Consider the following 24,934-nt stretch of genomic DNA (forward strand, 5'->3'; position numbering starts at 1 on the left):
TCCTTTCTCCAGGAGATCTTCCTGACTCAAGGATCAAAACTGGGTTTCCTACATTGCAGGTGGATTCTTTACTGTCTGAGCCACCAGGTTCAGATAAACCCTGCCAGTGATTCTTCAGTGGTAAAGAAACCACCTCCCCATACAGGAGATGTGGGTTCTCCCCTGGAGAAGGAAACAGCAACCCACTCCAGTATTCTTGCCTGGGAAGTCCCATGGACAGAGGAGTGTGGCGGACTACAGTTCATGGGGTTGCAAAAGAGTCAGACACGACTGAGCGACTAAAAAACAAGAATAATGGACTCCCACAAAGAAATTCACTCTGCTCCAACAAATTAACATAAATATTAAAACATCATCTAAATAAAGTTTACAGTGACTTGATTTATGCTAACATTACTGATTTCTTAGAAGCAAATACGATTAATTCCCCTTGTAGGGTCGAGCCAATATGGGACTATTAATATACACAGATGATGAAGTTAACAGCGTTTTAGGAGATCCTAAATGTTCTCTAGGCCTCAGTTCTGCCATGAGTTCCATTTTCTCAGCTTCATCTTTTCCCCCTCAGCTCTGATGGAGGTGTTAAACCAGAAAAACTGACCAGGGCCGACAGAAGTTCTGAGGGAGGGGGGCTTGAATGGGCCACAGTGATCTGATTTCTGCTGAAGAGCAGCAGCATTGCCATCCACACTCAGGCTGAGGCTGGCATTGTAGGGCAATTCAGAAGGGACCACAAAAACCTGAAATCTTGTAGGAATATGATGTTCCCCCAAATGAAAAGCTAGACATGATGAGACTACTAATCAGAGTGGGCAGTAAACAACATGAGTCTAAGGAAAAAAGGACAAAAGTATAAAAGATACTCATTATTGTCATTAACATGATTTGTGTATTTGCCTGCAGTGCTGGAATAAGCAGCACTGAAAAAAAGGACATTTAAAAATGAGCTCAAAGATCTCATTCTAGAAATGTTAAATGGTTCTCAAACTACATGCAGAACAGGAAAGAAACTCTCCTCTTTTGGCCTCTGAGATCCTGGGACTCCGGACCCAAGACCAGCAAAGATCACTGTTAGGTTGGGGTCTTGTCTGGTAAGTTGCAAAACTTACAGAGCTATTCAAATCACTGATAAGAGACCAAGGTACACAGCAGAGCATCTCAAGTGACAATCTAAACAACAAAGAAAGAACTACCTTTGTTTTTCCCAGCAGCCAGTGATCTAATCTGGACTTCTCCAAGATAGCGATGCAACTCTCTTTGCTAGCAAGAGGTGTTTGATGTGCTCTGAATGCCAAGTAATAATACCTACAAAACAGAACAGTGAAATAAAGCATTTTTAGTCACCATTTGATTCAGCATCACAGAGTTGCTCTGGGCCCATTGACATGCCTTGTTTTTCAATATCAAATATTTGTTGAGCATCAATAATAGTGTACTAGGTAGTGGAAGACACACAATTCATGCTTATTAGCACTTATCTACTTTCATATTTTCTGCTACATGTATTTTCCTTTTAGTATTGCTTGTAATTCACATTCAAAGCATACTTGGCATCTTTTACATGCAAAATCAAAGTATGTAATCCTTTAAAAAACTGAAGTTTAGACAGCTCTCCCAGCAAAAGTTACCATTTTAAATGTATTACTCTTTTAAAAATAATTTGTCATCTCACTGTATGAATTTGGCTCTACTTTGAAAATTCCATCTGAAGCAATGTGTAGAGAGCAAAAATGATCACAGCCTGACACTACTGATTTTGTCTGTTAAGCTCTGTGTCTCTTTCAAGGTAAAAAGTGGGTATGTTTTCTTGAGACAATTACCAAAACCACATTTGTCTTCCTAAATTACTCATTTTAATAAACTTCTGTACTTTCAGATGAAAGAGTTTCTGGGTAGATTCAAAGAACATGACCAGATTATATATATATATGTAAGTTTGTATATGTATATGTGTGTATGTCCATATGTATGTCTATATACATGTATATGCATATATATGTACATGATGTTGAATATATTATCTTTTTAGAAAACTTTATCTTAGCTTTTCTTTTAAAAACTTTCAAGCATCTTTCCTCTGCTCCTTGTTGCCATCTGTAATTAAATTCAACCACTTGGAAGTATTTCCTTGTCAGAGGATTTTCCTGTCATTGCTCAGACAAGGGTGATCTGTTATTTCAGAATTGCTTTTAAATGTAGAGCCATTTATACTTTTTAAGAAAATCACCAAAATATAAAATATGTCCTTTCCTCTCACCAAATATTCCCATGCTTTCTGTTTATGGAAAGATAAACACACTTGATTAGCACTTGAGCCATTTAACTTTATCTTTGTGCTACAAGATTGTTTTACAAGTTAGGATCGAATGCTGATTTTGCCGAAAACATTTGCATTCAGAGATTCTGAGAATGTTTCTAAGACTCTGAGTCTCTGTTTCCACCTGTGAGGAAGAGAAGCAGTTTTCTCTCAGAACCCCTGAATGGTGGCCAGGACCATGCTAGGTCATCTGGCCAAGCCCAGGAACCTGTTCAGAGTAAATGTTCCTGGAGCTAGGTGGGAGGAGGGACAGCTAGGAGTCAGGCTGAGGTCTGGGCAGTTCATGGCATCAGCACAGATTCTTTAGCCCTAGTTTCTCAAGGACTGTAATTCCAATCATAGGCTCTTGGATTTGGCTTGGGCTAAAGCAAGAAGATTGTGTACTAGAGTGCATGGGGGTGGTAGAAATAGATGGCAAATCTCTGTGGAGTGAACATCTTGGGAAAGGTAAAGTACAGATAGCGTAAGATGTAAAAGTCATTGATAAAAGCAGGACTTCCCTACTCTCTTTTCCTTTAGTCCCGGCCATTTATAAAATGGGCTATATATTATAAATAACATATGGCATGATTATATGTTTATAATATGATTAAGGGCTTACTTCCCTGGTGGCTCAGACGGTAAAGCATCTGCCTACAATGCGGGAGACCCGGGTTCAATCCCTGGGTCGGGAAGATCTCCTGGAGAAGGAAATGGCAACCCACTCCAGTATTCTTGCCTGGAAAATACCATGGATGGAGAAGCCTAGTAGGCTACAGTCCATAGGGTCGCAAAGAGTCGAACATGACTGAGCGACTTCACTTTCACTTTGGCCTTAATCAGACAGGCTTGCTCAGGCTGATTGCTCAATACTGTTAGTGATGAAATATTTAAAGATAATCTAATGAATGACCAGAACTATGCAGTATATGAGATTACAAGATATGTTCTAACTATCCGTTCAAGGATTTATCCTTGTTTTGGGGGCATCCATGGATGCTTCTTAGCCATTTCTAAATAGACAGAATATATCTTGAATTAATATAAATATTATAAATTAACTTTGATTTTTAGCACTTCAATTCAAATCTCTTATTATGATAATAACATTCATATATAGCTTTTAGTTCAGAAAGAGATGGATAACAGTATGGTCAAGATGTGAAGATTTCAAAAAACATTAAGGGAGCATTCAAGTGATATGTCTGCAGTAGTCAGGTCAGAGAGGTATCAGTGCAGTGTGTTTTCTCCACAGAGTATTCTAATAGATAATACGGTTAAAAACAAAACAAGACAAATAAGCACTTTGGCTGAGTTTCTGTATGCTTAAACGCTTCAATATAAGGGCAAAAATGAAATGAAAGGCACGAAGATAAAAGGCCTGCCACCAAGGGGACATCTTTTTGAGAAGATCCATTCCACCCCCTTCTTGAAGCAGCTTGATGAGTTAAATAAGCAGGAGACAATGCAATAGCAAAATAATACATGTAAAGATTTGTCTTGAGGGTCTGAGTACTTGAGAACATTGTAAAGACCAGTTCTATCTCTCTATTCAAGAGTTCTGCCCTGAGCTGTTCACCAGTTCTGCCCTGAGCTGTCTCTGATAGGTAGAATTCATCTCTCAGATTGGAGTTTGAGCCCTGAGTTAAGAGTGAGAAGGTCTTTCATCTCTAACAATAGGTAAGTCACTTGTATCTGAATTTTCAAAGGGAGCAATGGGAACCAGATAAGTGGTTCTTAGCTCTTAGGTGAGGGGGAGCGTGGTGGAAGACTCTCTGAAAATCTGGTAAAAGCTATAAACATTTTTTCTTAGGAAAATGCTCTTGATATAACATATTGCACACAGTATCAAGGGTTCCACATAGTTCGTGTTGGCCCTCCAACGACCTAAGAGCCCTTCCCTATTTCAGAGCTCTACGGAAAGTGATAAATTTTACAATACTTTATCTTATTAAAACATATAAGTTATTAAAAGAGTAAATATCCAGTTGAAAAATCTCTATCCAAAAATGTTCTTTAGTTTTCTGCCTAAAATGTTTTATTGTATGAAATACAAATTTTTCAAGGAAGAGTTTTTAAACTAGTTAAACTAGAAGTACCAGTTACTACATAACAAAAAACTTCAAAACTTAATGGGTTAAAGAGTAGACATTTATTGTCTAACAGTTTGTGAGGGTCAGGAATTTAGGAGCAGCTTATCTGGGAATTTCTGGCTCAGGGTCTTACATGAGATTACAGTCAAGATGTTGGCCAGGGCTTCAGTCATCTAAAGGCTTGAGGATCTATTTTCAAGATGGTGCCACCACAAGGCTAATGGTAAAAAGCCTTAGTTTCTTTCTGGCTATTGACAGGATGCTTCTCAGTTCCATGCTACATGGGCCTCTTCAGAGGACTATTTCAGTATCTTCATAACAGAAGATGGTCTCTACCAGAACAACGGATCCCAGAGAAAAAGCAAGAAGGAATCTGTAATGCCTTTTATGACTGAGGCTTAGAAGTGATACACCATCACTTCTTCCATATTCTTCTATTCATTAGAAGCAAGTCTCAAAGTCCAGACTACATTTAATGAGAGAATTTAAGTTTTACCTCTTAAAGGGATTTAAGTATCAAGTAATTTGTGGCCATATCTTTAAACCACTGCAAAGAATCTCTCTGAATCATCAACTCTTATCAAAAAATGCACAAATACAATAAAATAAGTTAAAAGTAAAAGTAAAAGACATACCATACTAATACTAGTCAAATTAAAACTGGACTGGTTATATTAATATAAACAAAGTAGATTTCAGAGCAAATAAATATTATGAGGGATAAAGAAGTTTATTTCATAGTGATAAAGAGGTCAATCCATTAAAAAAATTAAACATTCTAAGCATTTTTTCACTTAATAACACAGCTTGAAAATACATGAGCCTAAAAGTATTAATGCTGCAGGTGCTAATACTGTTAATTGTGTCTTGTTAATAATACACAATTATAGTCAAGAGAATTCAGTACCCTCTTCCAGTAATTGATAGGACAAGTAGACCAAAGAAAAAGAATCATCAAGGATATGCAAGGTTTGAATAACCAACCTAACCTAACTGACATTTATAGAAAATTCCAGCTAAAAATAATAGAACACATTTTCTTTTCAATTACATATGAAACATCTACCACAATAGGCTATATTCTGGGCAAAAAACCCCATGACTTAGTCATACAAGGTACATTCTCTGACCATAGCAGAATTAAATTAGAAGTCAACAAGATACCTGGAAAATTCCCAAATATTTATGAACAGACTTCCATGGAAAAATAACCCATGTATCAAAGAAGAAATCAAAAGAGAAATCAGATTGATCAAATGAACATGAAAACACAACCTGTCAAAAATTTGTCGGATACTGCAAAAGTAGTAGTGTTTAGACATATATACCATTAAACACCTATAACAAAAAAGAAGAATGGTCTCAAATACATGAGTTCAACCTCTAACATACATTAGGAAAAGAACAAATAAAACCCAAGATCAGCAGAAGAAAGGAAATAAAGATCATGGTGAAAAATCATTGAAATAAAGAAGAGACACTGAATGAAACTGAAAAGTGTTATTTGAGAAGGTTAATGAAACTGGTAAACCTTTAGCCATATAGGTTAGGAAAAGGAAAGCAAACAAAGGTATGAGATTAGTGATATTCTATAGATTCTACAAATATTAAAAATACAATAAGGGAATATTAGAAACAACTTTGGGGGCCTCCCAGGTGGGCCTAGTGGTAAAGAATCTGCTGCCAATGCAGTAGATATAAGAGACGTGGGTTTGATCCTTGGGTCAGGAAGATCCCCTGGAGGAGAGCACAGCAACCCACTCCAGTATTCTTGCCTGGACAATCCCATGGAAGGAGGTGTCTGGTGGACTATAGTCCATAGGGTCACAAAGAGTCAGGGTCACGACTGGAGTGACTTAGCATACACGCACAAACTTTATGTCATGCTAACGAGATAAAAGTGAAAAAACATATGATCTTAATAAATGAGGAAAAGGATTTGACAAAATCCAATATCCAACACTAATTTAAAAAAAAAAAAAAGAAACTTTTCAACAAGCTCAATTCAAGGGAATTTCCTCAATCTGAAAAAATGAAGTATCTATGAAGACCCTACAGCTAACACCACATTTAATGGTGGAACACTGAATACTATTCCCCTAAGCTTAGGAAAAAATAAAGGATATCCATCATTACCACTTCAATTCAGCATTGTAAAAGTTCCAGCCATTGCAAACAAGAGAAAGAAATAAAAGGTATCTCTATAAGAATGGAATAAGTAGAACTGTCTTAATTTGAAGATGACACATTATCTATGTAGAAAATCCAATGGAATGTATGAAACAAACAAACAAAAATCCTACCAGAGCTAATAAGTGAATTTAGTAAAGTTGTAGGCTACAGATCAAAACCAAGATCATGGCATCCGGCCCCATCACTTCATGGCAAATAGATGGGGGAAAAATGGTAACAGTGACAGACTTTATTTTCTTGGGCTCCAAAATCACTGCAGATGGTGACTGCAGCCATGAAATTAAAAGACACATGCTCTTTAGAAGAAAAGTTATGACAAATCCAGACAGCATATTAAAAAGCAGACACATCACTTTGCCAACAATTGTCCGTATGGTCAAAGCTATGGTTTTCCAGTAGTCATGTACAGATGTGAGAGTTGGACCATAAAGAAGGCTGAGTGCTGAAGAATTGATGCTTTACAACGGAGGTGCTGGAGAAGACTCTTGAGAGTCTCTTGGACAGCAAGGAGATCAAACCAGTCAATCCTAAAGGAAATCAACCCTGAATACTCATTGGAAGGACTAGTGTTGAAGCTGAAGCTCCACTACTTTGGCCACCTGATGAGCCAACTCATTGGAAAAGATCCTCATGCTGGGAAAGATTGAAAGCAGGAAGAAAAGGGGGGAGCAGAAGAAGAGATGGTTCAATAGCATCACTGACTCAGTCAACATGAGTTTGTGCAAACTGGGAGATAGTGAGGGACAAGGAAGCCCGTCATGCTGCAATCCATGACATAGCAAAGAGTCAGATGAGACTGAGCAAGAGAACAACAACAAAAGGCCACAGATCAATATACAAAAATTATTGTACTTCTATATACTAAAAACAAAAAGTAAAACTGAAAAACTATATCATTTATAACATTTACAAATGTGAAATACAATAGTGATAAATCTGACAATAAGTGCCATTTCTTCAGTCTTTGAAGACAACAGCCAGAGTTCTACACAGTAGAGGGCCAGGGTAGATCTGAAAGGAACAGTGTATAGCATCTTTGTGTTTCTGTTGTATACAGGTGATTTGGAGATTCAGCTTTTTTTTTTTTTAACTTTGGTCTTTTTTTTCAAATATTGTTTAATAAAGTTTAATTAGCTTCAGAAAAAAAAAATAAAAAGACCTGTTCACGGAAAATCATAAAACATCAGCTAAGAAAAATTAAAGAAGACCTAAATAGATGGAGAGAGATATTATATTTCTGAGTCAGAAGATTTAATATTGTTAATATTCAAGTAAAGCACATTGGAGAAGGAAATGGCAACCCACTCCAGTGTTCTTGCCTGGAGAATCCCAGGGACGGGGGAGCCTGGTGGGCTGCCGTCTATGGGATCGCACAGAGTCGGACATGACTGAAGCAACTTAGCAGCAGCAGCAGTGGCAGCAAAGCACATTACCCTTCATAATGCAGTGAGCTTCATCCAATCAGTTGAAAGCCTTAAAAGTCTGTGGTCCCCTGAGAAGGAATTTTATCACGATGCTGCCTTTGGACACAAGACTACATCAACTCCCGCTGGAATTTCTAGCCTGCAGATTTCTAACTTGCCAGCCCCCACAACTACCTGAGCTGATTACGTAAATCAATTTCTCCTTGAGAGAGAGACAAATCTGTATCTGTATGTATAAATACACACACATCCTATTGGTCGGGTTCTCTGGTGAAATCTAATATAGTCCCAGTTCCTTTTTGCTGTTATTTAAACATGGAGTGGAGATGGAGCCAACTGTGGTGGTAAACTTCCTACTAATGGTAGAGGCAAGTAATGAGTTTGGTAGGTTGTTTTTTAGTAACTTCCTTTCCTCTCTCTCATTTCTTCCCCCTTTGTCACTGAACTCCCCAAGTTTTCCACAGATGTTGGGTTTGTGTACCACACACTGGGGGTCCAGGACATTCAAATCCAGCTGTTCCTCCACATGTTCACATACAGATCTTCCCTGTCCTGTGTCAAAACTCTCCGTGCCTGGGCATTGTTGCAGGGCCATCTGTGCAGGGGATTAGCTGGCTCATCTAATAAGCATTTAGATCCTGAAGGGAATTTAGACTCGTCAATAAAAATTCTTACTTTGTTTAGAGGAGAAAGCCTGGGAGAAAGCCAGAGAGCCAGAGCAACTGGCTTCAAGGCCACAAACCTAGAATAAGAGCTGAGGCTTTGCCTGGTCTTCTAATCCCAAGTTCAGGCTTCTTTATACTCATCTAACCTGTGTTTACTCTTAGCTATTATAATATACACAGGTAGTATCATTGTCTCTCTAACAGGGACCTTTGTTCCTTCAGCACTTTCCAGCTAACTGGAGTGTCTACAGTGATCTGGAATATTGGGACTTGACTTAGAAGTGTTTATTACCTACATCTGAACATCAGCTGTCAGGCACTCCTTGATACATGATCCAAATAATACTCTATTTGCACTAGTGTATCAGTAAGGTGTTGCTGTTTCAATGGAAAACTACATTGTCTTCAGCGTATTCTCCAGGGTTATCAGATTCTAGCCCTGGTTCATCTTCTTTGAGCTATTTTGCAACTCTTTCTAAATTGTAGGTAACTGATAGATACATAAATTCTGTCCATTCTGGTGATAATTTTAATTGACTTCTTCTCTGCTGTGGAAAAACCACTGGTGTTTCTATTCATGATTCATCTTAACATTCCTTTACTTTACATAAGCCTGTGCTGGTTTGACTTTTCCTTTGAACTGATTATAGCATCTGTCTGGTTCCCTCATATCATATAAATAAAATAAATTCTTTAAACACATTCACTTTTATATCTGTATGTAAGTCATGATTTTATTTTATGAAAATTATCTTTAAACAAGAGGAAGAAAGAAGTCGAGAAATTCAGGCTATGGAGTTTTGACCCAAAGGAGCACAAACACATGAGCAAGTGGAGGCAGGAAGTCCTCATACCTTGGCAGACCCAGTGCTACCAAGCAGTCCTAAAAGGTCTCGTGTGCTCAGAAATACTGCCACTCTTCCACCTCTGAAATGCAAATACTGGTTAGTGCAATAGGTTCATTTGGGGACTTACTGAAAAAAATAGTTATTTTCCAAAGTGATCACAGCAATTTATAGCCTCACCAGTGGAGTACAAGAGTCCAGCTGCCGTCTATCCATGGCAACCCTGGAGATTGTCAGACTTACTGATTACTGCCAAAATAGGTATGAAGTGGTATTTCATTGTGGTTTTAATTTGTATTTCCTTAATTACTCATGTGGCTGAAATTTTCCTCTTGTTTTCAACAGTCTTCTGACAATGACATCTTCTAACAATATATATAATGAATTTAATTCTTCTAGTTTTTCCTAATGATTATCCATATGGCTAGAATGGGAAAGGAAAAGAGGAGGAAAAAACCCCCCAAAACACTAAGAGTATCTAATTTAGGTAAAAATTATATTAGCATTGGCGATCACTTACTTTTTGTTATGCCTGACATTTTTAATCTGTACCTCTTACCTTAATCATTCTCCTCCTGCATCTTTATGTTGTTTGGGAAGGATGTGCCTCCTTTAAAGATGCTTTTGAAATCCCAACCTATACTGAATGAGCTCTGCTTTTCATCCCTCTGGTTTGAATTTTGCTCTCAAAGGCAAGCAAAACATCTATATTCTAAATGAAGATGTGCACTAAGTCAATAGTGAGTCATTTTAAAAACGGTTAATTATACAAACAATTTTATTTTCCTTTTTAAAGAAAAAAAAAAACTTTAAACAAGTAACTTCCTTTACGAAGAGTCATTCATTCTGTATAGTGTCAGAGCTCTGATACAACTGTGTTATTACTGTTCATCACTTTCTAAATTTCACTGACTCTTCATCCCCTCTCTACTCATTTGTTTGGGCTTCCCAGGTGGCTCTAGTGGTAAAGAACCCCCCTGCAATGCAGGAGTTGTAAGAGATGCAGGTTTGATCCCTGGGTTGGGAAGATCCCCTGGAGGAGGGCATGGCAACCCACTCTAGTATTCTTGCCTGGAGAATCCCCATGGACAGAGGAGCCTGGCGGGTTACAGTCCATAGGGTCGCAAAGAGTCGGACATGACTGAAGTGACTGAGCACGCACTACTCATTTGTTCATTAAATAAAACTTCATTTAGGACCTATTAATGTACCAGATACTGATGGAAGAGCTGGAATGACATGAGCGAGCAAAGCAGACAATTTCCCCACCCTCACAAAGCTTCCATTCTAGTGGGGGAGACAAACATTAACAAGTACACAAAGGACATCATTTTGAGTAGGGACAAGGACTGTGAAGAATAGCAAAACAGGGCAGAGGGGTTCATTAGTATATTGGGGGATATTTTGGGCAGGCAGCCTTTAGCAACCAGGATGGGGAGGGAACTCAAACCATGTTATCTGAGGAAATGGTGAAGACTTTGGGGGCTTCAAACTTAGAAACAAAAAATTTAACAGGGTCTTATATGGGAGGAAAAAGTTTTCTTTGACTCTCTTAGGGTCCCTCCCTGTTGGGGTCTGAGAATTAGACTTTCACAGACAGATTCACAGAAGAAAAGCATTCAAATCTATTCACACAAGTTTTATGTAACACAGGAGCCTTCATAAGGAAGACATGAAGAAATGATTAGATGTGAGTGTTTTTATGCTGGGTGTGATGAAAGAGTGGAGAGGTGTGGAAATGTGTAATAAGACAGGGGATGAGCTAAGTATAGTAAACTGGGAGAAACTTAGCAAGGCCTGTCCAGATTCTGCTCTGTGTCCCTTTGTCTTCATTGATAAGGATGTTTATTTCCTCTGGGTCTAACAAGGGCACCTTTCACAAGACAGTTTTTTTGGTAAGGTACTCAAATATGTTTCAAATTTTAATAAGATTCTCTATCAGTGTGTTAGTTGCTCAGTGGTGACCAGCTCTTTCTCTATAAATTTATTTACTATAAATATCCATTTACATATAATAATATACATTTATTTACTAATGAAAATTGAAATAGCACATCAAAATTTTTATTACAGTTCAAATTTTTGAAAACCAGATAATTTAGTTAATATACCTTTCTCTAATTATGCTCTGGCCACACTACCCAATGTTTTCTTTACATTCCTTCCATATAAGTTAATCTGTTTCAGATTCTTGATATTGGGTTTCATCTTACCGACTTCAGACTTTTAAAACAATGTGCATGCTTAGTCATTCAGTCATGCTCAACTTTTGCCATCCCATGGTCTATAGCCCCCCAGGCTCCTCTGTCCATGGGTTTCTCCAGGCAAAAATACTGGAGTGGATTGCCATTTCTTTCTCCAGGGGATCTTCCTGACTCAGGGACTGAACCTGCATTTACTGCATCTTTTGCACTGGCAAGCAAATTCTTTACCACTAAGCCATCTGGGAAGCCCCAAAACAGGTGATCAGTTCAGCTCAATTCAGTTGCTCAGTGATACTTGAGACCTATTAGTGCTTCTTTGTGTCAAATCAAGAAGTGGAACTAAAATATCTTCAAGTCACCCAAATGCAAGTTTCTGTATTAATGTAGAAAAGAGATGTAAGAAGAAAAGACATCACAGACCTTCTATCACAGGTATTACAATATTGGTACCCAGTCTGTTCTAGTGTAGAGCAGCTTTCCCAGGCTGCTTAATAATGATCCTAAAATTACTAGCAAGAAAAAAACAGTACAAGAACAAAGTTTCTGGCTCAACTGACTCTATGTCATAATTATTCTCTGTGAGCATATGCTCAGAAGGATCTCTATGTACAGGCAAAAATGACAGCTACATTTAAATCTTTCCAGAGATTCAGTCTCAACTACCTTCTGCCAAAGTTCTCTCTGAGTTAGAGGAGATTGGTTCCCATAGTACTATTTCATGATCTGAATCATCCTTTCTATCCTTTCTTTCTGAGCAGTTAACAATGTCCTCATTCTTCTCCTCCTATAGAGTATGCCTTTACTAAGTCTCTGTCCATCCTACTGAGGTGGATATTTTGGTAGAAGAGAAGAGAATTTGGTACTACAGTTGAGAGGCGAGTTACTAAGTTTCTTTATAAACATTTCAGAGACAGGTTAAGAGGCAGCTGAAACTTCTTGGAAATTTTCTTTGACGGACATGTGAGGAGGCTCCAGGGTCCAGGTGGGGTTGAGCACCGATGAGTCCATTGGAAGTCTAGTCACAGCTTGAAGATTCTCCTAGATTTTTGAGGTCCAGTAGAAGGTGATGCTTCAGTTTAGTTCAGTTGAGCCACTCAGTCACATCTAACTCTTTGCAACCCCATGGACCACAGCATGCCAGGCTTCCCTGTCCATCACCAACTCCCAGAGTTTGCTCAAACTCATGTCCATTGAGTCGGTGATGCCATCCAACTATCTCATCCTCTGTCATCCCATTCTCCTCCTGCCTTCAATCTTTCCCAGCATCAGGTTCTTTTACAATAAGTAAGTTCTTCACATCAAGTGATCAATGTATTGGAGCTTCAGCTTCAGCATCAGTTCTTGCAATGAATATTCAAGACTGATTTCCTTTATGATTGACTAGTTTGATCTCCTTACAGTCTAAGGGATCTCAAGAGTCTTCTCCAACACCACCATTCAAAAGCATAAATTCTTATGTGTTCAGCCTTCTTTATGGTCCAACTCTCACATCGATACATGACTACTGGAAAAACCATAGCTTTGACTAGATAGATGGACCTTTGTGAGCAAAGTAATGTCTCTGCTCTTTAGTATGCTGTCTAGGTTGTTCATAGCTTTTCTTTAAAGGAGCACATGTCTTTTAATTTCATGGCTGTAGTCACGATCTGCAGTGATTTTGGAGCCCCCACCCCAAAAAATAAAATCTGTCATCATTTCCACTGTTTCTCCATCTATTTGCCATGAAGTGATGGGACCGGATACCATGATCTTAGTTTTCTGAATGCTGAGTTTTAAGCCAACTTTTTCACTCTCCTCTTTCACTTTCATCAAGAGGCTCTTTAGTTCTTCTTCGCTTTCTTCCAGAAGGGTCATGTCATCTGCATATCTGAGGTTATTGATATTTCTCCTGGCAATCTTGATTCCAGTTTGTGCTTCATCCAGCCCAGCATTTCTCATGATATACTTTGCATAGAAGTTAAATAAGCAGGGTGACAATATACAGCCTTGTTGTATATTCCCGATTTGGAACCAGTCTGTTTTTCCATGTCTGGTTCTAACTATTGCTTCTTGACCTGCATACAGATTTCTCAGGAGGCAGGTAAGGTGGTCTGGTATTCCCATCTCTTTAAAAGCTTTCCACAGTTTGTTGTGATCCACGCAGTCAAAGGCTTTGGCATAGTCAATAAAGCAGAAGTAAATATTTTTCTGGAACTCTCTTGCTTTTTTGATGATCCAACAGATGTTGGCAATTTGATCTCTGGTTCCTCTGCCTTTTCTAAATCCAGCTTGAACATCTGGAAGTTCTTGGTTTACATACTGTTGAAGCCTCGCATAGAGAATTTTGAGCATTACTTTGCTAGTGTGTGAGATGAGTGCAAAACATTCTTTGGCATTGCCTTTCTTAGGGATTGGAATGAAAACTAACCTTTTTCAGTCCTGTGGCCACTGCTGAGTCTTTCCTTTCCTGGCATATTGAGTGCAACTGTTTCATAGCATCGTCTTTTAAGATTTGAAATAGCTCAGCTGGAATTCCATCATCTCCACTAGCGATGTTTGTCGTGATGCTTCCTAAGGCCCACTTGACTTCACACTCCAAGATGTCTGGCTCTAGGTGAGAGATCACACCATTGTGGTTATGCGGGTCATTAAGATCTTTTCTGCATTGTTCTTCTGCGTATTTTGCCACCTTTTCTTAACATCTTCTGCTTCAGTTAGGTGATGCTTGCTGCTGCTGCTGCTACTAAGTCTCTTCAGTCATGTCCAACTCTGTGCAACCCCATGGATGGCAGCCCACCAGGCTCTGCCGTCCCTGGGATTCTCCAGGCAAGAACACTGGAGTGAGTTGCCATTTCCTTCTCCAATGCATGAAAGTGAAAAGTGAAAGTGAATTCGCTCAGTTGTGTCCGACTCTTCGCAACCCCATGTACTGCAGCCCACCAGGCTCCTCCATCCATGGGATTTTCCAGGCCAGAGTACTGGAGTGTGTTGCATTGCCTTCTCTGAGGCGATGCTTAGGACTCTCAAATTGCTACAAACTAGCAAGGAAGAACTATAGACCTGGAAAGAGCAAGAAAAATCTAAACTCTTAATTGTGGTAAGAGAAAAATCTCACACAAGACAGTTCTGTGGCTTACTTCATGGAAGGTCAGGAAGTCCTTTCTACAGACACCATTTCTCAAATTCTTTCAGTTGAAAATATTCAGTATGCCATGTGTCATAGTTTGGGGTAGTACGGCCTGAACTCAGGCCCTTAAATTGTCAGACCACCTTCACCAGATCCATGTGGAGATTTCATAAAAGATGTGGATTCCTGGGCCAGACTCCAGATACAAAATCAGAATCTCTGGGTCAGGGCTCAAGATCTCTATTTTAACAAGCTAGACGCTTACTCCTTGGAAGGAAAGTTATGACCAACCTAGATAGCATATTCAAAAGCAGAGACATTACTTTGCCAACAAAGGTTCGTCTAGTCAAGGCTATGGTTTTTCCTGTGGTCAAGTATGGATGTGAGAGTTGGACTGTGAAGAAGGCTGAGCGCCGAAGAATTGATGCTTTTGAACTGTGGTGTTGGAGAAGATTCTTGAGAGTCCCTTGGACTGCAAGGAGATCCAATCAGTCCATTCTGTAGGAGATCAGCCCTGGAATTTCTTTGGAAGGAATGATGCTAAAGCTGAAACTCCAGTACTTTGGCCACATTATGCGAAGAGTTGACTCACTGGAAAAGACTGTGTGCTGGGAGGGACTGGGGGCAAGAGGAGAAGGGGACGATAGAGGATGAGATGGCTGGATGGCATCACTGACTTGATGGATGTGGGTCTGGGTGAACTCCGGGAGTTGGTGATGGACAGGGAGGCCTGGAGTGCTGCAATTCATGGGATCGCAAAGAGTCAGACACGACTGAGCGACTGATCTGATCTGATCTGATCTGATGGAGATTTTGATACATGGTAGAGTTTGAGAGGAGAAGGCAATGGCACCCCACTCCAGTACTCTTGCCTGGAAAATCCCATGGACGGAGGAGCCTGGTAGGCTGCAGTCCATGGGGTCGCTAAGAGTCGGACACGACTGAGCAACTTCACTTTCACTTTTCACTTTCATGCATTGGAGAAGGAAATGGCAGCCCACTCCAGTGTTCTTGCCTGGAGAATCCCAGGGACGGGGGAGCCTGGTGGGCTGCCATCTATGGGGTCGCACAGAGTCGGACACGGCTGAAGCGACTTAGCAGCAGCAGCAGAGTTTGAGAATTCAGGGGACCATAATAGCTGACTTAAGTTTAAGTGGAGAACACAGCTGATTTGTTGTCTTACATCCAGAGAGAAGAACTTGGATGGCTGCATAGGAGTCTCCTGAAGGCTAATTGTGGTCAAGGTTAGGAAGGACATGGTTGTGATCAAACATCTGAAAACATTTACCCTCAGGAGCTAGAGAGTAAATTCTCAGACCCAGAGTTATTCAGGAGGAAGCAGAATGACAAGGCCAAGCACATTGCCAAAGAAATTCTAGTTTTAAGGTATGTACTTGAATTGAATGACCCTTTAAGAATCCTTCCAATAGAGTCTATGTTGAATTGTCACCTGGCCTATAGAACTACTTCTGGGATTTTAGAACTGATGTCCACCCTTAACCCAGTACTGCTACTGTCACAAATCCTGGGTTATTGTTATTACCTTTGTAAGTTGGAAGTCTCCTACAGTAGCAACATCACCTGGAAACTTGCACATACACCTCCCCACTGAAGCAGAGACTCTAGGGCTCAGCAATCTGTGTTTGAACAGATTAGCCCTCCAGGGTAGTCTCATGTGGGAGAAAGTTGAAATATCACTGATTTGGAGAAACAGAATCCTATGGAAGTCAGGTGGCTTGCCTAAGGTGATCCAGTCTAGCTGAGGAAAGAAACCTGGCTCCTATAACTGTCATCTTTTTTCTTTTTTAGGCTCAAATGACCTTCTGGAGCACATTGTTTTTTCCTGGAAAGGGCAACCATTTAAAATCTACCCTAAAGACATACTCACACATGTTTAACATTTAGGATTATTTATGGAGCCTTGCTGGCAAACACGGAGAAGGCAATGGCACCCCACTCCAGTACTTTTGCCTGGAAAATCCCATGGATGGAGGAACCTGGTAGGCTGTAGTCCATGGGGTCGCTAGAGTCGGACACGACTGAGCGACTTCACTTTCACTTTTCACTTTCATGCATTGGAGAAGGAAATGGCAACCCACTCCAGTGTTCTTGCTTGGAGAATCCCAGGGACAGGGAAGCCTGGTGGGCTGCCGTCTATGGGGTCGCACAGAGTCGGACACGACTGATGCAACTTAGCAGCAGCAGCAGCAGTTGGCAAACAATTGGACACAATGTCAATATCCACAAGGAGAGGAATGGCTAAATAAATGTCATAGATTTCAATGATAAAGTTAAAAGGAATCTGTCCGAGCTATAGAACACCATGGATTTATCTCTAATACCTATTGTTAAATAGGAAAGCAAGTTGCCAAATGGTATAAAGTGTGATTCAAGTTAAGCTGAAAATTTAGGGGTTTTTCTTTTCTCAGTTCGTTTTTCTCCTGGTATTTGTGTGTGGGAGGGGGGTGGGTGTATTCTGAAAGGATAAAACTACCCTGAAAATAATAATGGCTACTCTAGAGAGGGGACATAATGTGGATACTGGGAAATGGAATTAGAGATGCAGGAAGAAAGACTTTATCCTAACATACAATATTTTAAACTTTTAAAGAAAAAGGTATTCATATACTATTTTTACAATTTGAAAATTAAATTTCAAATATTAAGTAAAAATTGTTATGATTTCATTACAATGGGCCCAAATCCTGGTCAAATATTGATTTGACCAGGTTTGATTAATATCTCCTCTATCTAAGTAGAAACATTCTTAATCATATGGCAAAACAGTATCAATTCTTTTCATATTTTAAAATATCCCCTGAGGAACCCTAAATTTCTATCAGTGACCACCCAGATCGTCTACTCAGACACCCAAAATACAGGACAATTATCTAAACAATTCAATCCATAAAAATAATTTTCTATATTGTCTAATAATATAGATAATAGAGGAAACTGAGCTATTTTGGCCTGGATAATTTGGTAATTATCCCCAATTGCCCATTTCCCTTTAGTGTATATAAAAATCCAGATTTAGTTTATTAACTTCTTTCCCATATTTACCATAAGTCCCTTTTATTTTAATTTTTTCCCTTCATGTTTTGCCTTTAATAAAGAGAGAACAGCTGGCCACCATCTGCTACCAAAAAAAAAAGTCATTATACCCATTATATCCTTAGGAAGACTCTTCAAATTTGGCCTTGCGATAAAAGTCACATTGATCTGTGTTACTAGACTGTGGAAGTCCTGAGATTGTAAATTCTAATTCAGTATTACTATAGCACTTGGTGCACACAATAGGTGCTTAATAAATGTTTCTGATGCTGTTGCTGTCTCCTAATCCAGCTCTAAATGGGAGGCTTTCTAAAGAAAAAAGAACAGAATTAGAGATTGTGTCCGAGTTTATTCACAAATTAATTTGTAATAGAAAGTTAAAATTTAAACTGATCATTCTATTTCACCACTAGTAAAATTATTAATTTTTTTTTCTGCCTGAATTCTACTGACTTTGCAATGATTATTTGGATGTGTTCAACTGTGTCATTTATGTATTTTAAGGATGGGCTTTGAAACCAGACTGATTCTCATTTCACGTCCTGACTGTACCATACACTATCTGTGTGATGACTTTAACCAGTTTCCTCATCTGTAAAACTGGAATAATTTCATCTATTTGGGGGCTAGTGGTAAATGTAGGATGCATATGTAAAGCACTGACAGGAAGCCTGGCTTAAGCAAGTGGTCAATAAATGCCCGTCTCTCCTTTCTTCTCTTCCTTTCTTTGACAAAAACGCATTTTTCTCCTCTTCAACTCAAATGTCTATGACAAAGCAGCTAGCAATCTTTCCTCTGAGTCATCCCTAAAACAAGGTTTTTAGGGTTGGGCTGATACGTACCATAAAGTGAACAGAACACACTAGAACAAGAATGACTGAGAGGTCAGTTGACGGACTGGGCAGTGGTTTGCAAGAGCACCGTATGAAAGGGAACTACAAAGCCCCATCTGGGCTCTGGAGGAAATGTGCCTTGACTGAGAAGCCAGGTCTGCAGCTGGGGCTGGAGAGTCAGTGGCGCTCATTTGCCATCTCTGTGCCAGGAGGTTTCCTTTCATACTCCTCCTCTTCTTCCCTTTGTTCATTATTTTCTTCATTATTTTTTCTTTCTGCTACTTCATCATTATCATCCAACAGAAGCCAGTTCACTGGAAATTTGTTTTAAGGAATCTCCAAGCAGGAACATAGAGTTTTAATTTAGCCTCTGATTTTCATAGAATAAGCTGGGCAGCCAATCTAGAAGTCTAGGGTGGCAGTCTTTTCAACTGCAGTGATACTGTCTAACATCTTAATAGCATCTTTCTTCTGGTTTTCCTTTATTATTTCTTTATATACTGTTTACATAGCTGTTCCCAGTGTTTCTTTTTCTACTTGGGTTCCTCCCTATCACTGAATTAGCTCATGAGGCTGCACACAGAGCAGACACTAAGGGAAGCAAGAAAGATAGCCTGGGCTTATTACTTTATTCAAATTCATCCAGCCGCTTAGTCATTCATCCACTCCTTTATTTAATTAATAAACATTAGATTTCTTTTCTGTGACAAGCATTATTAGTGGCTCACCCATTTCCATTCCCACTTCTTCCTAGCTCACAGAGAACCAATTTTTCTTTGGGTCATGATGCGCCCAGCCCCAGTCCTGGTCCTCACTTTCTAAGCCCATCTTTGTAGCTAGAAAGGGTCATTTGACTCAGTTCAGGCCAATGAGAGGTTATGTGAAGTGGTTTCTGGGGAAATGTTTTCTTTCCCAATAAAAGCTGGACAAATGTGACTGACTTAGCCATTCATCCTGCCCCTTCCCTTTCTTCCAGCCTTGAATGCAGACGTAATGCCTGGAGAGGAAGTAGCCACACTGTGGCCATGAGACACTAAGCCAATCCATGCACTAAAGATGGTAAAAAGGAATTAAAGGAGGTCAGAAGATATTCAGGGCCCTGATGACATCACTGAACAGCTAATCTAACATTAAAAATACCTTACCTATCAATTTCTTTTTGTGAGAAACCAATAAACAAATAAATCTCTTTGGCAATAGTTCTCAATATGGGCAATTTTGCTCCCCAGGGGACATTTGCCAATATTTGGAGACAAGTTTTATTGTCACTACTTGGAATGCAAGCTATTGGTATCTTAATAGGTAGAAGCCAGGGATGCTGCTATACATCTTATAAGGCACAGGGATACCTTCTGCAACAAAGAATTACCTGGTCCAAAATGTCAGCAGTGCTGAGACTGAGAAACTCTGGGTTAAGCCACCAAAAATAGTTGCTTGCTTGTTATTCATAGTCAAATGCATTGCTGACTGATAAGAGTCCTTTAACTGGGAAATATTAAATATACACCATGGGCCAGTCATCATATAATACAAGACACTAGAGATTTAAGAAATGAGTACAGTCAAGGATCAAAGTTCAAATATGAAAGACTTGAAAACCAAGGTTAATTCCAAATATGTATGGATGCCTAGAGTTGCTCCAGACCATCCACTGGAAAAAATATCTGGATCTCAAAGGATTGCTCTAGAATCTGAGAAAGTCAATTGGTCAACTCTGGAGATGTCCACAGTGTAGACTTTTATGGCTCTTCTCTCTCAGAGTAAAAACTGAAATAGAACGAAGGCTTTGTTAAGGAAATATTAAATCATAGCAATAATTTTGCAGTATAAAAGGGAAGAAGCAGCTTTCTTGAGCAAACTAATTACTAAAGACTATTCTTAGAGCACAAAGAGAGGCCAGGAGAGAGACTCTGACAAAGAAAAGTGACATCCAACATAGTCCCACATGGGACAAGACTATCATGACCTATACTGATGAGGATCAGAGAAAAGTGTCCAAAATGCTAGAAGATGAACTCAAACTAGGCCAGAACAGATTGAGTTTTTTTTAATCCCTTGGTTAAGTAGAGCTGGAAACTGTTATCAGAAACCTGCTGTATGGTAGAGCTGTGGTTCAAAAAACAAATACCTTCCCAAACAAAAAGCAGACTATGCTTAGCTTAACTTAGTAAACTGTATATAGTTCTCATTCCAGTGTTAACATTGTTATTATCAACAAAAGTTATATTCGTCTTAGAAAATTTCTAAACTAAAGACATCCTCCAGGGACTTCCCTGATGGATCTAGTGGCTAAGACTCCATGCTTCCAATGAAGGGGGCCTGAGTCTGAGCTCTGGTCAGGGAGCTAGATCCCACATGCCACAACATGCTCCAACTAAGACCAGGTGCAGTTAAATACATAAATAATAAGTAAAACAAACAAACAAACGAACAAAAACTCCTCTAGCTATCCATGTTGGGGTGAGCTTTTCTGTACTGTTACAGTTGATTCCAAGATGGCATGGTCAAACAAGGGGTAATGAATGCTTATTCTTTTAGCCTATCCATCTTTCTCCTCTCCTTCCTTTAACAGAGCCCCTCAGACCATGGTTCACATAGGGCAGACCTCCATCCCCTGGCACTTGGCTGAAGACTCTACCAATTAAACACCAGCAGGTGACCCAAGGTGGGACAACAAGAGTGTTCCTTGAATGGGAAGTCTCAGGAACTTGCTTGCGGCTGACGTTGCTAAACCTTTAGGATGCTTCCTACAGAAGCTTCCAGGGACCATCTTTGTGAACACATGGCAAAGAACTGCCTACCTGACAAAAAACTCAAAAGAGGGACAGCAAAGTTGGTGAAAAGAAAAGACAATGGCTTGGTAAAATTGCTGGATGACCTGGATCCAGACATATCTTTGAACTTTCTAGTTATGTAGCCACTATATCATCCCCTTTTAAATTTTGCTTCAACTCATTTGAGCTTCAGTCACTTGTTATTAAAAGATTCCTGACGAATACACCGGGTAAGCAGCCTTCTTTAACAGGCTATTGCCTTAATAGGGCATATGCTGTGCTGGTTAGGGAGCTCTAACTGATTCTTTCTTTTCTGGAATGTGAGCCGAGAGGTGAGAAGATGAGAAAAGAGTCTAGAAATCCAGGCAGAAGCCAGACAGAGAATCTTCCTTGTCCTGTGAAGTTTGTCTTTTCTTTGGGGGTGGTGCAGGGGGGGTGGGAGGCGGGGAAGATCAGTGTTTATTGTAGAGAGAAGTAAGACAAATTAGTTTAAATGCTACTTTTTTTAGTGTATTAAACTCTAATAATTCAAGCTGGGTTAGAAACTTTTTATTAACTTATTACGGTTTCTTACCTTTTCTTGACAAAGAGCTACTTAGCACTTACCTAAACTCTTATGCTCTAACAATCTAGATGCTACTTTTTACAATGACAAGCCAAACTTAACCTCAACAAAGCCAGCTCCTGTCATGCATTTTAAAACTGCGAGGGCCAGAGTCAACCAAGAGGTGATAAAAGAAGGTAGTAATGAAGAGGAAGGAATAAGAGTTTGCTTCAATTCAGTAAATATTTATTAAACACCTAATGTGTATCAGGCACAGTGCTGGCCAGTACAGATACGAAGTGAGCTGGAAAACACCCCTGGATCCCAGGTGGTGAATGTCAAGGCAAGATCCCAGCAGCCAGTTTCCACCTCACTGTAGTAAGCGCTACTAGTGAAGCTCATCACAGTCTCCAAACCTAGCCTGGGGGGAGCAAGGAGGAGATAGTGCCTGTTCAAAGTCTGAAGGAGTAAGCAGAGGTTAGATGGGTTAACCTTTCAGGTTAACCTGAAAACAGCAATCACAGAAAACCAACCAGGCTGATCACGTGGACCACAGTCTTGTCTAACTCAAGGAAACTATGAGCCAGGCCACGTACAGCCACCCAAGACGGACGGGTCACAGTGGAGAGTTATGACAAAATGTGGTCCGCTGGAGAAGGGAATGGTAAACCACTTCAGTATTCTTGCCTTGAGAACCCCATGAACAGTATGCAAAGGCAAAATGATAGGATACTGAAAGAGAAACTCCCCAAGTCAGTAGGTGCCCAATATGCTACTGGATATTAGTGGAGAAATAACTCCAGAAAGAATGAAGGGATGGACCAAAGCAAAACCAAAACCCAGTTGTGGATGTGACTGGTGATGAAAGTAAAGTCCAATGCTGTAAAGAGCAATATTTCATAGGAACCTGGAATGTTAGGTCCATGAAATAAGGCAAATTGGAAATGGTCAAATGAGTGATAGCAAGAGTGAACATCGACATTTTAGGAATCAGCGAACTAAAATGGACTGGAATGGGTGAATTTAATGGTCAGATGACCATTATATCTACTACTGTGGGCAAGAATCCCTTAGAAGAAATGGAGTAGCCATCATAGTAAAAAAAAAGAGTCTGAAATGCAGTACTTGGATGCAATCTCAAAAATGACAGAATGATCTCTGTTCGTTTCCAAGGCAAACCATTCAATATCACAGTAATCCAAGTCTATGCCTCAACCAGTAATGCTGAAGAAGCTGAGGTTGAATGGCTCTATGAAGATCTACAAGACCTTTTAGAACTAACACCCAAAAAGATGTCCTTTTCATTATAGGGGACTGGAATGCAAAAGTAGGAAGTCAAAAGACAGCTGGAGTAACAGGCAAATTTGGTCTTGGAATACAGAATGAAGCAGGGCAAAGGCTAATAGAGTTTTGCCAAGAAAATGCACTGGTCATAGCAAACACCATCTTCCAACAACACAAGAGAAGATTCTACACATGGACATCACCAGATGGTCAATACCAAAATCAGACTGATTATATTCTTTGCAGCCAAAGATGGAGAAGTTATATACAGGCAGCAAAAACAAGACTGGGAGCTGACTGTGGCACAGACCATGAACTCCTTTTTCCAAATTCAGACTTAAACTGAAGAAAGTAGGGAAAACCAATAAACTATTCAGGTATGACTTAAATCAAATCTCTTACAATTATACAGTGGAATTGAGAAATATAGATTCAAGGGATTAGATCTAATAGAGTGCCTGAAGAACTACACATGGAGATTCCTGACATTGTACAGGAGGCAGGGATCAAGACCATCCCCAAGGAAAAGAAATGCAAAAAGGCAAAATGGGTCTGAGGAGGCCTTACAAATAGCTGTGAAAAGAAGAAAAGCAAAATGCGAAGGAGGAAAAGAAAGATATTCCCATTTGAATGCAGAGTTCCAAAGATTAGCAAGGAGAGATAAGAAAGGCTTCCGGTGATCAATGCAAAGAAATACAAGAAAACGATAAAATGGGAAGGAATAGAGATCTCTTCAAGAAAAATAAGATACCAAGGGAATATTTCATGCAAAGATGAGCACAATAAAGGACAGAAATGGTATGGACCTAACAGAAGCAGAGGAGAAGGCAATGGCACCCCACTCCAGTACTCTTGCCTGGAAAATCCCATGGATGGAGGAGCCTGATGGGCTGCAGTCCATGGGATTGCTAAAGAATCAGACACGACTGAGCAACTTCACTTTCACTTTTCACTTTCATGCGTTGGAGAAGGAAATGGCAACCCACTCCAGTGTTCTTGCCTGGAGAATCCCAGGGACAGCAGAGCCTGGTGGGCTGCCATCTATGGGGTCACACAGAGTCGGACACGACTGAAGCGACTTAGCAGCAGCAGCAACAGAAGCAGAAGATATTAAGAAGAGGTGGCAAGAATACACAGAACTATACAAAAAAGATCTTAATGACCCAGATAATCATGATGGTGTGATCACTCACCTAGAGCCAGACATCTTGGAGGATGAAATCAAGTGGGCCTTAGGAAGCATCACTATGAACACAGCTAGTGGAGGTGATGGAATTCCAGTTGAGCTATTTCAAATCCTAAAAGATGATGCTGTGAAAGTGCTGCACTCAATATGCTAGCAAATACGGAGAACTCAGCAGCAGCCACAGGACTGGAAAATGTCAGTTTTCATTCCAATCCCAAAGAAACGCAATGCCAAAGAATGCTCAAACTATTGCACAATTGCATTCATCTCACACGCTAGTAAAGTAATGCTCAAAATTTTCCAAGCCAGGCTTCAACAGTACGTGAACCGTGAACTTCCAGATAGTCAAGCTGGATTTAGAAAAGGCCAAAGGAAGCAGAGATCAAATTTCCAACATCTGTTGGATCATCGAAAAAGCAAGAGAGTTCCAGAA

General features: G+C 39.8%; 1 protein-coding gene across 1 annotated transcript in view; it reads right to left on the bottom strand.

Annotated features, from left to right (window-relative positions):
• Window positions 1-24,934, bottom strand: part of MYO3B (myosin IIIB) — a 370,966-nt gene that overhangs the window by 146,782 nt on the left and 199,250 nt on the right. Inside the window, exon 20 of the mRNA XM_059878110.1 lies at window positions 1,194-1,305. Within this exon, the coding sequence (XP_059734093.1) occupies window positions 1,194-1,305 (112 nt within the window). The remainder of the gene's footprint in view (window positions 1-1,193; window positions 1,306-24,934) is intronic.

The sequence above is a fragment of the Bos taurus genome, chromosome 2 (genome assembly GCF_002263795.3).
Source record: "Bos taurus isolate L1 Dominette 01449 registration number 42190680 breed Hereford chromosome 2, ARS-UCD2.0, whole genome shotgun sequence".
Lineage (NCBI taxonomy): Eukaryota > Metazoa > Chordata > Mammalia > Artiodactyla > Bovidae > Bos > Bos taurus.